At 39.0% G+C, this 14,074-nt stretch overlaps 1 protein-coding gene across 1 annotated transcript; it reads right to left on the reverse strand.

The window, feature by feature from the left end:
- Positions 1-81: 81 nt before the first annotated feature.
- On the reverse strand, positions 82-13,919 carry mss51 (MSS51 mitochondrial translational activator). Its single transcript, XM_028025899.1, has 7 exons — positions 13,788-13,919; positions 10,888-11,055; positions 9,908-10,057; positions 8,305-8,429; positions 7,315-7,878; positions 2,132-2,225; positions 82-1,973 (listed from the first exon to the last, which is right to left on the reverse strand). The coding sequence occupies exons 2-7, from the start codon at positions 11,043-11,045 to the stop codon at positions 1,775-1,777; spliced, it is 1,290 nt and encodes a 429-aa protein (XP_027881700.1). The 5' UTR covers positions 11,046-11,055; positions 13,788-13,919; the 3' UTR covers positions 82-1,774.
- Positions 13,920-14,074: the final 155 nt, after the last annotated feature.

The raw sequence follows: 14,074 nt of genomic DNA on the forward strand, positions 1-14,074 counted from the left end.
CAGGCTCACCAGAAAAATGACTTTAACCTGTAAGCAGGTAAAAGTGATTTTTTACAGTGTACAGTCACCACAGACATTATCTCAGGTAACATAAGAAGCTTTATTTTCCACTGTCATGTTTCAATTTTTCCATTTCATTTCATTTAAAACTTAAAACACTTAAAATGTCATTTGACTGGAAGAGTGTAGTTACATCTGCAATTAAAAGTTCGTCAGTAATAAAGAATAAAACAGCTGGCTGCTGCAGTTAAGAACTTCCCTTAGGACCAAATAATGAAAGGTGCATTAGTGGAGACACCAAACCTGTGAAGTGATTGTAATTTGATCCTTTCAGGTGAAGGTATATTAATATGTAATCCATTTTCACGCAGCTGTTGTAAGATTTGTAATTGTTGTAACTGCAGAGCGAATCACAGGGAGCCATCGAGCGATGACAGAAATAATTTAGGCCTCATGATGAATGTGGAGCAATGAGCCGTTTATCCAGCAGCTGCATTACCGCAGGCTGCCAGCAGAGGGGGAACTGCTGCTCACGTCATCAAGGAAAATCAGATGTAAGCAGGCGTGGAAATTAGCAGCCAAATGCGGGTAAAAGTATGAAGTGGCGTGTAAATTGGACCAACGGAAGAATTTACTGTGGCGGGTTGACAATTTGAAGAGGAAACAAAAAAAACTCCATTCAGTTTGAACTTTAGTCCAGGGGCGGACTGACCGTCTGGGAAACAGACTAATGCACATACATCAGATTAGCTGCTGCTGCCCGGTAAGAAGGAGGGAACATGTTCATTAAGAGGCAGGAGGGCAGGTGTGAGTGAGTGGGGAAAGCTAACGCTAAGCTAGCAGGCAGACTGAAAAACTCTGGGAAAACACAGGAATAATGACGGCCGTTTTATTAATAATGAACACGTTCTGAGATGTTTTTAGTAAAAATAAGAATTGTGAATTTCAATAGAAAACGTAATAAGTAAGGGAAAACAACTAGAATAGTTAGAAAACAGCAATTGAAACCATTTAAAAATGTTTTTAAAAAATCACTAGACACATTTTAACTTAATACTATCTGGGGGAGTTGTAGCCTAAACCTGGAAACGTTCAACAGAGGAAATGATTGCAAGAATTTCAGGGTTGTGTAGTTAAAGTTTGCTGTTAGTAATTACTTCAAGTGAACTTATTGCTTTACCTCTGTTATGTTAAAATAGTCTGTATATGTAAACCGGTTTTCATAGAGTTAAGAATAAATCGTATATTTTATATAATTTGCTTGTACAGGTGGGGCTTGTAATCAAAAGAAAAAAAATCAGTGACTGGTGAAATGTCTGAGTGGCCAGTAAAAAAAAACAATTTTAATTTAAGAGATTTCTTTACTCTCTCTCTTTAGTTAAAGCATCATGAGGAGAAAAATCAGGTGAAGTTTGGCTCTTAGAGACAATATGTCTCCCACAGACGACAGAGTTAGAGTCATACTCAGAAAAAAATTAATAGATAAAACTGTGATATATTATTATTACGAGAATAGTCATAAATGTACAACAATAAAGTCAGTAATGTTAAAATATTTTGAGAATAAAGTCAAACTAATAAGAGAATAAAACCATAATATTACAAAAATGAAATCATAATATAACAAGAATAAAGTCAAAATATTACAAGGATAAAGTCGTACAATGACTCATACAAGAATAATGAGTATTATGAGAATAAAGTGATGATAATATGAGAATAAAGTCATAATTTCTTAGTGTGGCCCTAACATTCGTGCCCTCAGACCTCATCATTAAAGTGACCCCTGGAGGTCATCCCGAGGCAGGAGGCCCTGGAAGCAGACGTAGTGGGAGTTGCAGTAGACCGGCGGTTTGTTAGGACAGGCCTGGACCTGCTCCGGTTTCTGGGAGCTGAACGGACTGGGCCCGCTGTCTCTGATGTGCATCTCCAGCTCCAGCAGGATCTGCAGGGAATACTGGAGCTCTGTGTCACTGGAAAACAAAACATCTCCTGAAAACAGGCGCTTGATTCAGCTGGGTTAGGATCAGCTGTTTAAGAGACGGAAATCAGAATCTCGCCACTTAAAAAGCTTCTTTTTCTCCGGCATTCTTTCTTAAATTATGGAAAAAGATCCAGAAATGGGATTTACCTGAACATAGTGAAGAAAGACGGGATGTTGTAGTCTCTGAGCAGCAGGAGGGAGGGCAGCCAGCCCTGGACCAAACCCTGGTTGGCGTGGAAACCTGAAGTAAAAACGAAAATGAACAAAAATAATAATAATGGGGAAAAAAACACGGAAATAGGAATTCATAATACACATCTCTTGCGTATAAAATAACAAAATCAGTCTCTTTCAATATGAAACTTATGAAACTTCAGGTGTGCGTCTGTGTCTGGTGAATTTCTGGTTAAAACATGTTTGTTACTCATTCAGTGGGTAGAAAATCCAGAAATACTGATACTTAGAATGAAATTACTCAAGTTAAACTAAAAAGTAAACGTAGTAAAATTATTACTAAAAGTATTTTTTTAATCAAGTAAATGTAATTGATTCACAGATAATCTGTGAAAACATCCATCTACTGCATGAGCTTTTATTGCCCTCTGAAGAAATGCAGCGCTCCTGAGCAGAAAGAACCAATCAGAGTCAGGAGGCGGGTCTTAGCGCCATCAATCAATCTCATGTGGGAGCTGCTAAATGTGCTAATAGCAGAGAAACAACTTATTATATGAAAACCGTTTGTCATCATCGGTGGCTAAATAGCCTGAGGGGAATGACCAGCGCCACACGCAGGGTGATTGACAGCGCTAAGACCCGCCTCCTGGCTCTTATTGGTTGTTTATAGCTGGCACTTGGAGAAGGCAGAGGAATTAGATTTTTTTTTTCACAGATTATCTACCTCATACCAAACTGACACAACATGGAGACAGCTTAAACAAATATTGAAAAATTGATTTTTAAAAATAAATGTTTGCTACTTTAGCTTTAACGCAAAACAAGTAAAGGACAGCAGCACTTTCCCCAAAATATTCTGTGGATTTCCTTATTAGGTTTTCTCTGAACTAAACCTATCACAATAATAAATCAATTATTTGGTGATAAATGAAAACAAACTTAATAATTATGGTGATGGCTCCAGTTTGGTGATTTGATCTCAACCAGCTCTTAATTTGAAGGACACCTTTGTTTACAGAGACTCCATGATTCATTTTATTTGTCGTTTCTGTTTTGTTTATTAATTTAGGATATTTAAAATGGGCTGCACAGTGGCGCAGTTGGTAGCACTGTTGCCTTGCAGCAAGAAGGTCCTGGGTTCGATTCCCGGCCGGGGTCTTTCTGCATGGAGTTTGCATGTTCTCCCTGTGCATGCGTGGGTTCTCTCCGGGTACTCCGGCTTCCTCCCACAGTCCAAAAACATGACTGTCAGGTCAATTGGTTTCTCTAAATTCTCCCTAGGTGTGAGTGTGAGTGTGCATGGTTGTTTGTCCTGTATGTCTCTGTGTTGCCCTGCGACAGACTGGCGACCTGTCCAGGGTGAACCCCGCCTCTCGCCCGGAACGTAGCTGGAGATAGGCACCAGCAACCCTCCCGACCCCATTAGGGACAAGGGTGAACAGAAAATGGATGGATGGATGGATGGGATATTTAAAATGTCTTCCAGTTCCAATGCTAAATGTTCATCAGCATTTAAAGTTTATCGATCTGTAAGAATGTGTTCTTGTTTGAAAATGATCTCAAAACAACAATATTATCGTTTATCATGATAACTTCTGGAACAATTCATCATCCAGAACAATGTATCGAGACAGGCCTATTCAGAACAAGCTGACGTTATTTACCAACTTCACAAAGACATGAAAAACGTCCAAAAGACGGTTCGCTGTGGCAGAGATGCTACGTTCACGACGGGTTGGGTTTATAATCCTGTGGGATAATAACAGGCAGATGTCAAGTCCTCCAGACTCTGGTTTACACCAGCTGCATGTTTTTCAAGCCGCAGGATGCAGAGCGATAAAAACTTTGCCCTTCAACCAGATTACCGAACTCCACGGCCGCAAATCCGTCAGCTTAAACGTCCTTCAGAGACAAACAACAAATGAACAACAGGCGAGTGAGATTCCACAACAGAGAGAAATAAAGTCTCGTGTTACCATGTTGTCAAGGAGAGAGGAACATGTAAGGAGGGAGGCGAGGAGCTGGTACCGAAACACAGATGGTATCGCAGGCCAGGGGATTTGGACGTGAATGATGCACACCGAGATATTACGATGCCAGAGGCTACACTTCTAGTCATTCTGAAAAATTAAACAGCGATTAAGTGTTTAGAGGTTTAGATAACAGGGAGATACGGTGACAAAGAGAGGCTGTTAGGAATTGGGAACATTGCCTGGCGCCTCTGTGAGTTTCAGCCATATGGTTGATGGCAATCCTGGTAATAATAACAGATTTTTCTTTTGTTTTGTGGAGAATAGCGATCATTTTATGCGTCACTGAGGCTCAGAGCTACACAACATTGACTGTCCAGTTTTCCTCCAATAGATCCGTTTTTCTTCACAGTCCTTTCCTTATGACAGATTATTAGAGCCCCAACATGAAAAAATAAACACATTTCATGAGAATAAAGTCAAAATAATACGAGAATAAAGTCATGATATTTCAAAAATAAAGTCATAAAATTATGAGAATAAAGTCATAATATTTCAAAAATAAAGTCATAAAATTATGAGAATAAAGTCATAATATTTAAAAAATAAAGTCATAAAATTATGAGAATAAAGTCATAATACTATGGGAATAAAGTCGTATGAGAATAAAGTTGTAAAATTACAAAAAATTAAGTCAGAATATTATGAGAATAAAGTCAAGATAATGCAAAAAATAAATTCAAAACACAAAAATAAAGTCATATTTAAAGAATAAAGTCAGACAATTACAACAATAAAGTCAGAATCTTATTAGATTAAAGTCAAAATAGTAAGAGAATAAAGTCATAATATTTTGAAAATGAAGTAATAAAAGTGTAATATAGTCATCATATAATAATAAAGTTGTATGAGAATAAAGTCAATAATTTGAGAATAAAGTTACAAAATTACAAGAATAAGTCATAAAATTACAAAAACAAAGTCATATGAGAATAAAATCAAAATATGCAAGAATAAAGTCATAATATTTCAATTAAAAAAGTTGCAATATTATGACTATCCTTGTATTATTTTGACTTTATTCTTGTAGTATTATGAGGATGAGTTTGACAGTCCATCAAACTGACCAACAATATGACCTTTGAACCTGCTATTGATAACCTGAAGCTGGAATCAAACCTACAACCTTCCGATCGCAAGACGACTACTCTACCCACACAGCCACAGTCGCCCCCAAAACCCTCCCATAACTGAAGGGCCATTTCTTTTATATGACTGCCAGCCAAACTCTTCCCCAGCTGCTGCCATAAATCATCTGAATCCCCTCTAACAGCCTGGCCCTAATGAATAGGTCACATCCAGTTAGCTAAACGTTCTTCAATGCTTCTGTTTACTTCAGGTAAAGAATTATGCATGTAGGACCAAAGGGAAATCAAGATGGTTCACGGTTTCTAACCAGAATTCTAGTCTTCCGTATAACTTTACAGACTGATTTAAAACTGTTGGGTTTAATGTCTTCCTCAGACTCTGCAGTGTTCTTGGAAAGGTCCTCAACACACTGCTCAAAATTCTGTGGAAGAGGTGTACGGAGCCTCGTGCTGGAAGAAAAACGGCGAGTGACTGAGGGTCACTGCGCGTAACGGAAACCCTGTAAGTTCTAGACACTAACAGGTACCATAGAACTGCACAAAAATCCGAGAGGGACGGCGGAGTCCCTGCTCGAAATTCTGTGAAAGAGGTGTACGGAGCCTCGTGCCAGAAGTTTACATCGTTTTAAACTGTGTGATTGTGAGCGTGAGTGGGAATAAAAATAGCAACAGGTATTTTGTTCCATATAACGCAGTAGGACTGTAACAGGTAAACCTTCTATGGATGCAAACTCAACTAAAAACTCACCTGTTTAGGATTGTATTTGAAATGTAATCAATTACAAATTTATTGATGGAACCTGACTTAATGTCGTGTTGTGATTGTTGATTCTATGTTGTGTTTCTGTGTTTGATATGATGTAAAGCACTTTGAAATGCCTTGCTGCTGAAATGTGCTATACAAATAAAATTTGATTGATTGATTGATTGATTGATTGAACAGGAAGTCCTGGTATGGGAACCTCACGGTTGCATCTTTTTGGCAAGCAGGAGTTTGGGGGATCATCTACATTGTAACCAGCACTGCTCCGGTTTCTTGTTTTGGAGATGACCTGAATCAAAACACAAATCTTTTACTTTACCATCTAAGCTCTGATATTCATCCTGGCATATAGATACAAGTGGTAGAAATAAGCCACTTACTCTGAACATGTTTTCACTCAATTCGATTGGGGATCAAACTTGCAACATTTGTTACATTTTCAGCTGCTAAGTTTCACTTTCACGCTGCACTTTGAAAAAAAAACAGTTCCCCCCGTCACCTGTGGTGGCGCTGCACCGAGAACTACTGAAGGAAACAACCCAAAAACCTCTGAAGAAGACACTGAGCACAACTTCCTTCTCACGAAACGTAAATAAAAATGTAGTGGCGTCAGATTTTGGTGGTTGAAGGATTTCTTGTTTGTTCTTGGCTGAAGACCATGAGCCGTTTCTCTATCTGGCGCTAGACTCTGGTGTTTGTTTTAGTTATAGTTACCCAGAATGCCGTGCACTAGTATATTTCCTACTTTTGGAGCAGTTTCCAGTTCACATATTCACTGTAACCACAGCAGAGTTCACTTCAACTGAACAGAGACCAATGTTTTAAGGCAGATCGGAGGTTTTTAGAGTTTAATTGTGCATTCACACCTCTGCAAATGAACCAGACTTTCTAGGCAACCAAACCAGAGTTTGATTAAATTGGACTAAACATGACTGGTGTGAATACACACTAAAATCCCTTCTCAGAGTAGAGGTGCTGCGAATTATACAGAAAAGACGTAGCTGAGATGGCTCCTGTGTGTCTCCCTTGGGGATTGTTAGGGTTCATCTCACTGGGAGAAAACAACAAGGCAGACTCAGAACGTTCTGAAAGAACTGTTTATCCATTATGGCTTGGGAACACTTTTGGGATTCCCTGGAATAAGCTGGAGTGTGTTGCCAGGCTCTCATGGTAACTAGCCAGGCCTCCCAAAGCTTATCTCAGATTGTTAAGATGTTAATAACAACTCCAACAAACGTCTTTGTTTCTGTTTCGTAGATAAATTTAAGTGCATACCTGGGTGGAATCCGACTACAACGTCTGGCCTGGCCGCTTCCCCTTTCTCCACCACATCCTCCCAGAACTGATGGTAGAGGCCCTTATAGGCACTGATGTACACCTTGTGCTTGGGGCCAAATGCTCTGAGCGGAGGTCTCACGATGTGGCCGTCCACCACCTCAGGGCCCACCATCACTATCTCAATGCCCTGGTGTCCAGGAAACATGTGGCTCAGCTCATCATAGTCAGTCAGTCTGGCTCCCATAGTCTCACTGTGGGAGGCCCCTACGATGTGAACGGTGAGAGGCTTCAGATACGGGTCCAGCCCAAACTGCTGAATTGCCCTTCCTACGGTCAGAACCCGAGATATGAACTCGCTCTGAATCCTCCATAAGGACTGTTTCAGGTCGTCATCGTCTGGTCGGGTCCTGTCGGCGTTCTTCCACAGAGCTGCCATGTTGGCGCTGGATAGGATTCTGTCCAGACTTTGGGTGAGGCCCTCCTGCATGGGAAGCCAGTCGTCCCAACCCTTCACATCTGCAGGTGCTTTGGACCATTGCTCAGTTGGGATTGGAAGATCTCCTGGAAAGATAAGAGGATGATTTATGAAAAGTTTTGTGGTCTGAGTTGATCCTGATGGCAGGTTTAGTTACTTGGTGTGAAGTAATAGAAAGAAGAAAATACAGTGGACCCCTGCCTATTTACTGATTCACCTATTTGTAGATTTGTCTATGGAAAGTGGCTCCAGTATTTACAAAGAAAATGACAAATTATGAACTTTTCCATAGAGCATTTTATTTTAGGTGTTAAGATGCAGTCAGTCAGCGTGGGGCGCAGCGCTGCTCACCCACATGGCATCCAGCACAGCTGCAGACCCAGATCTGGGTGTGTGTGGCGTGCTATGTTCAAAAACAAAAGTTCTGCAGATCTCAGCCATTCGGGAGGATCCACTGTACAAAAATATTTACAAATGATTTAAAATGTTACTGTTTTCAATATAGTTGTTACCAGTGAACATCAGCCACTCCACCAACCGGTCAATGGCCACCAGTCGCAGGATTTTGCAGACCTTCTTGTGATGAGGCCAGTCCTTTTTCTGGCAGTCCTTTGTGCAGTAGTACACATTCAGACACCTGAGAGGCAGCAACAAAGGAAGGAGGCAATGAAACTACAAAAACTAGGAAACACTCCTAACTTCTAAAGCTTTTGAAAAATGTACGTTGCATAATTGCACATCTGATTGCAGCCATTTTGTGTGTAAACGTTGGGTTGGGGGGGGGGGGGCGTGGCCAGCAGAAGCATATTTGGATTTAAAGAGACAGAGGCCCTAAAACGGCTCAGAATATGCAGAACTGAGCTGAAATCTGTTTATCAAAGAATGGTTTTATTAAAAACCTGTTTAAGGAAGCATATATTCTTTCTTATATTCATCTTTGTCATTCATAGGAGGATTACTTGTAGCCAGAGTCGGGTAGTAACTAGTTACATTTACTCACATTTACTTGAGTAACGTTTTTGAAAGAAAATACTTCTAGAAGTATTTTTGCTATGCTGTACTATTTACTTAAACTTGAGTAACTTTATTTTGAAGTATCTTTTACTTGAGTAAAATTTCTGGATTTTCTACCACTGAATGAAAAACAAACATGTTTTAAGCAGAAATTCACCAGACACAGACCTGCAGTTTTTGTTAAAGTTTCATAAGTTTTTTTATTTAAAGAAACCAATTTGGATTTTTTTTTTGTTATTTTCTGTTACTTAAATGAATTACTGTCATTTTCATCCTTAAAATCCCCAAATTTCCACTAAATTTTATAATTTGTTCTGTCTGATGATGTAATTTTGAAATACTAAATGAATGATAATTTGATCAGTCATTTAGTACTGGAGTAGACTTTTTACAAAATACTTTTTTATACACTAAAGTAATTTCTACAGCTACTTTTTACTGTTACTTGAGTAAAAATATGTTGCAGTATTGCTACTCTTACTTTCTGGTTTCTCCGCCCAACTCTCTTTGTAGCTAAAGGATGATGAAGGTAACAGAAAAGAAACGCTGTTGCTGACTGAAAACCTGTTTAGTCACTTTCTTGGTTCTAAATATAGAAAAAAAGAAGCAGAGACATGAACTGCTGGCTTGTGGGTCGCAGGTCTCGCCCCAGAGGCGCTGACGGCTCCACATAGCAGCTTTTATAGTTTCTCCAAACCATAGATGCTTCTCTAAATGGCTTCAGCTAACATCAAGTTTAATGCGAGTCGAGGGCAGCCGAAACTCGAATATGTATCAGAGAAGAGGCAGAAATAAGATACAATCCCCCTGAGGCACTGACAGTCGTCTATCATGTTTACTTGCTGTTCTTTCTACCTTCACCCAAATGATCTGATATTTTAAATGCATTCAGCTCCTCTGAGTGCAGAATGGCAGAGAGATGAATCAGTCCGGGAACTTTGCTATATTTGCACCTGGCCACTGTCCACCTCTGCAGCGTTCGCTGGCTTATCTTTGTGTGGCTGATGCAACGGCAGCTGGTAATACTTCACACATGACAGCTATTGGGCTGCAACGCAACAACATCCTACTCTGCGATGACATTCAGGGCTTTGCACTCACTTCACGCAGCGCTTCAGGGTCTGTCCCTCGGCGAGACGCTCCGGGAGTTTGTTGCAGCTGGCGCAGAACTTGAAGGTTTCCTCCATCTTCTGGAACATCTCCTTGTAGTTGCGGAACCGGAGTCCTTTAGTCTTTCCCTCCACAGCAGCCCTGATGGAAATCAGACAGTTATCATCTCCTACACTGCAAAAAACCCCAACTCAATTATACCAAGTTTTTATCTAGTTTTCAGTGCAAATATCTTAGTATACTTGAGATCAGACAAAACTAACTTACTAGTAACTCTTCAGCAAAACATAGGAGTTTGTTTCAAGTCAATAATTCATTAATATTGATGAAAAAGTTGTACTTCCACTGGCGCTGTTACCTAGCAACCCCAGCCAAGCCCGGCCAGTAACCTAGCAACCCAGTTCAAGTTCCACTGGCAGATTATTTTACGTATAACCTGGAAAAAATGTATTGTTATAAGTGAAATAATCTACCAGTGGAACTAGAACTGGGTTGCTAGGTAACGGGCCAGGCTTGGCAGGGGTTGCTAGGTAACAGCGCCAGTGGAACTACAACCTTTTCACCAATATGAAAGAATTATTGACTTAAAACAAGCTCCTATCTCTTTCTGAAAAGTTACTATAAGTTAGTTTTGTCTGATCTCAAGTGTATTTGCACTGAAACACTTAGTAAAATGTTGTGTTTTTGCAGCGAATATAATTTTAAATGTTGCTCTTGTTGGTCATTTTTGATGATTTCACCAAATCTTAATGTTTCTTTGTATTTCTTGGATGGACGACCTCTGCCACGGACACACACGCAGTGACTGCATGTCAAAAAATATCATTGGAAGGTGTATTATTTTAAGTGTACTAAGATATTTGCAGTAGAAACTGGACCAAAAATACTTGGTGAGATTTTGTGTTTTTGCAGTGTGATGAGTTGAAGACGAAGTAAAACGAGATACTGGAGTCACTCCCTTTGGGTTTTACCTGTATTCTCCATAGTCCTTCATGCTGAGCTGGTTGAGAATCACCTTAGAGAGTCCAGGAACATTGGAGTCGAGTGAATAGAAGCCTGACTGGTCAGAAAAGACGCTGTCTGTCCCAGGAGAGAAGGACTGTGGGAGCGCTGGGCTCTGGGATGCCATGTTGGGTCCACTGGGGATAAAAATGATCAAAACATTAATATAAGTTTTATTTTTAGGATTACTGTCCTGCTGTCCTTCCTCAGCCTCTAACTGGGTTCTAAAAACTCTGCTGAAACAGACTTTATTAAACAAAAGATCATTTTAATTTGACTGGATCCACACTGTAAAACATCTGAGCTGTATTTAGTTGCGTCAACTACCTTCTTCTCTTTAAGACAAAAAAATTTGCGAGTTTTAGATTTTGAACCTAAATGTTTGAGTTTGTGAAAGATAAACTTACAACAGTAAGTTGTGTTAACTTTTTATTCATTTTGTCAAACCTCCAAGAGTTGAATAAACTAGAGTTTTTAGGTCAGCACTTAAAAAAACTGAAAGAAGAAAAAGACAGGAGTGGGAACTATTTCCCAGAATGCTTAGTGGCGTGTTTTTGTTTCCTGAGATGAAGCGTTACATTGATCTGACTCTTGTGTTATTAAGGAAAATGTTTATTTTAATGCAGCTGACAGTTTGCAAAGCTTGAGGATAATGTCCTGATCACACTAAATGTTTCTGAGCTGAATTCATTGAGATGTTTCATAAAATTCATCATCAGATCACAAATTTGGTTCATGTGATTTGAAACAAGAATTTTAATTATTCTACAGTGAAATAAGTTTTTTTAACTTGATATTGTGAGTAAAATAATAGAGAAATGTGTCTCTTTAACTGGATGAGGACAGTTTTTTTTCTTGCATATTGTGAAATAATTATTAGGCTTAAATTGCAACAATAAGTTAAAACTCACAATTCAAGATTAATGAACTTAAAAACAATGTTTAGACAACTTGTCTCTGGTTGTTAAATCAACTTCATGAACTTTAATTTCTAAAATAAAATAATTTTCTTGTTGACTTAAATTGGATTTTCTAGGCAGCAGGTGGACTTTCGTTTTCAAATGTTTTACAGTGTATAAAAACACGACAGTTCAGTGCACTGATCCCAAGGAATCTTAAACATTTCTGGTTAAGACGACATCTTCACTGCGTGACCTTCACATGTTCTCCATCCCTTGAGGTCGCCTGAAAGGTCATGAAGTTGGGAGGGAGTTGAAGTCGGCCCTCCAGTCGTTGGCCTCTGATCTAATTATGGAGGCAGTAATAAATTATGAATTATGAGATGCCAAAATGGCTTTTTAAAGAGTTTAAAGCTTTGAATGTTTTCATTCAGACTCAGGGGAAAAGCCTCCATATCTACAGATATCTCACGTATGATTCTGTAACTGCAGCTGCATGCTCTGAAAGCTCACATTTCCTCTTTTTTCCTCTAAAAAGAGAAAATAATGTTGTTTCTCATCTAGTCTTGAATTATTTCTGAGATCTTTTAGCCTATTTCATGTCAGAGATTCTTTTTACTGGCATTCTGAAAGTATATCACACCAGATGACATTTATTCAGGATTTTCAAATAAAATACATTACAATTATTTGGAGTTATAAGGTCAAAAGTTGAAAGTTTATGCTCTCTGCTCCACCTACTCCTGATGTGAAACGTTCTGCACATTTGCTAATTTGGCCTGAAACTTAAAATGCCTGTTTTCTGATTGTTTCTTAAATGACCAAGTATAAGATTTCAGTCGAGCAGTAAAACATCTATTAATAAACTCAGCCTGCAGAGATTTCCAAGGCACACACATTTAATCTCTGCATGTCTGAAACCTTATGCTCATATTTTTAAAAGCAGCCCCTCCTACTGCCATCTCCTCTCAGGTTTCATGATGCTGAGGATAGAAAATCATCATCGTCCAAATGAATGGCTTCCAGTGATATTTTTGACATGCAGTCACTGCGTGTGTCCGTGGCAGAGATCGTCCATCCAAGAAATCCAGAGAAACATTAAGATTTGGTGAAATCATCAAAAAAATGATCAATAAGAGCAACGATTAAAAAAACACAAAATCTTATCAATTATTTTCATGGAAGTAGTACATTTGAAATAAGACAAAACTAACTTGAAGGTGACTTTTCAGCAAAATATGGGAGCTTGTTTTAAGTCAATAATTCCTTAATGTTGATGAAAAAGTGCTAATTTTAAGTGAAATAATCTACCAGTGGAAGTCACTTAGTCTAATTCCAGTTTCACTGGCAGATTATTTCACTTAAAACTGGAACTTTTTCATCAACATTTAGAAACTAGACAAAACACTAAGAAAAGTAAGATTTTGTGTTTTTGTGGTGTTATTATTTAAAACTTGTTTTATCTTAAAAACTATCTTCTTTTGATCTTGAATACCTCAGGACCAACTTTAAAGATTTGCACTGCAAAAACACAACATCTTACCAAGTATTTTTAAGCTAAATCTGCAAATATCTTAGTACACTTGAAATAGGAAAAAACTACCTTAATAGTAACCTTTCAGCAATATATAGAAACTTGTTTTAAGTCAGTAATATTGATGAAAAGGTTCTGCCAGTGGAAGACATTTATATTATTTCATGTAAAACTGGAACTTTTTCATCAAAATTAAGTAATCACTTGGTAAGATTTTGTGTTTTTGCAGTGCAAGTCCCATTAGTCATAAAAAAAAAAAATTAAACCAGTGAATATTTGAGAAGAAACCGACCAAAGTTTTTCCTCTCAGCACACAGATCCCTTCCTTTGACAAGCTGCTTGCTGTGTTATCACATTCTCACCCTGACCTGTCAGTTCAACATGAAGGATGGGCAACAGAAAGCAGACGGAGACAGAGAGCTGTACAGCGTCATACCTTCTGTTCACGACGAGCCGAGATCCTTCCAGGTGAGTCCGGCTCCTCTCTGACGTTGGTGCAGTCTGCAGAAGAAAGGGAAGTCCTGCTGCTGTGTGTCTGCAGGGGTCTGGAAGACTTTACCCACCAGGAGTGGAAGAAGGGTGGGCTACAGCTCTGCTGCCATCTGAGGTCAAGGGGGTGTCTGCTGTGCTGAAGAGAGGAAGAGGAGGAGAAGGAGGAGGGGTTGCTTTGGATGAAGGTGGGAGACAAAGAAGAGAGAGAGAGAAACAAAGATAGAAAGAGGT

The sequence above is a fragment of the Xiphophorus couchianus genome, chromosome 2, assembly GCF_001444195.1.
Source record: "Xiphophorus couchianus chromosome 2, X_couchianus-1.0, whole genome shotgun sequence".
In the NCBI taxonomy this organism is placed as follows: Eukaryota; Metazoa; Chordata; class Actinopteri; order Cyprinodontiformes; family Poeciliidae; genus Xiphophorus; species Xiphophorus couchianus.

Excerpts from the sequence above, each read along its gene's own strand:
- mss51 (XM_028025899.1), bottom strand. The coding sequence starts at position 11,045 with ATGGCATCCCAGAGCCCAGCGCTCCCACAGTCCTTCTCTCCTGGGACA. Across the intron at positions 10,058-10,887 it reads AAGGACTATGGAGAATACAG|GGCTGCTGTGGAGGGAAAGA; the intron begins GTAAAACCCAAA and ends GATTTCCATCAG. Across the intron at positions 8,430-9,907 it reads ACCCTGAAGCGCTGCGTGAA|GTGTCTGAATGTGTACTACT; the intron begins GTGAGTGCAAAG and ends GCTGCCTCTCAG.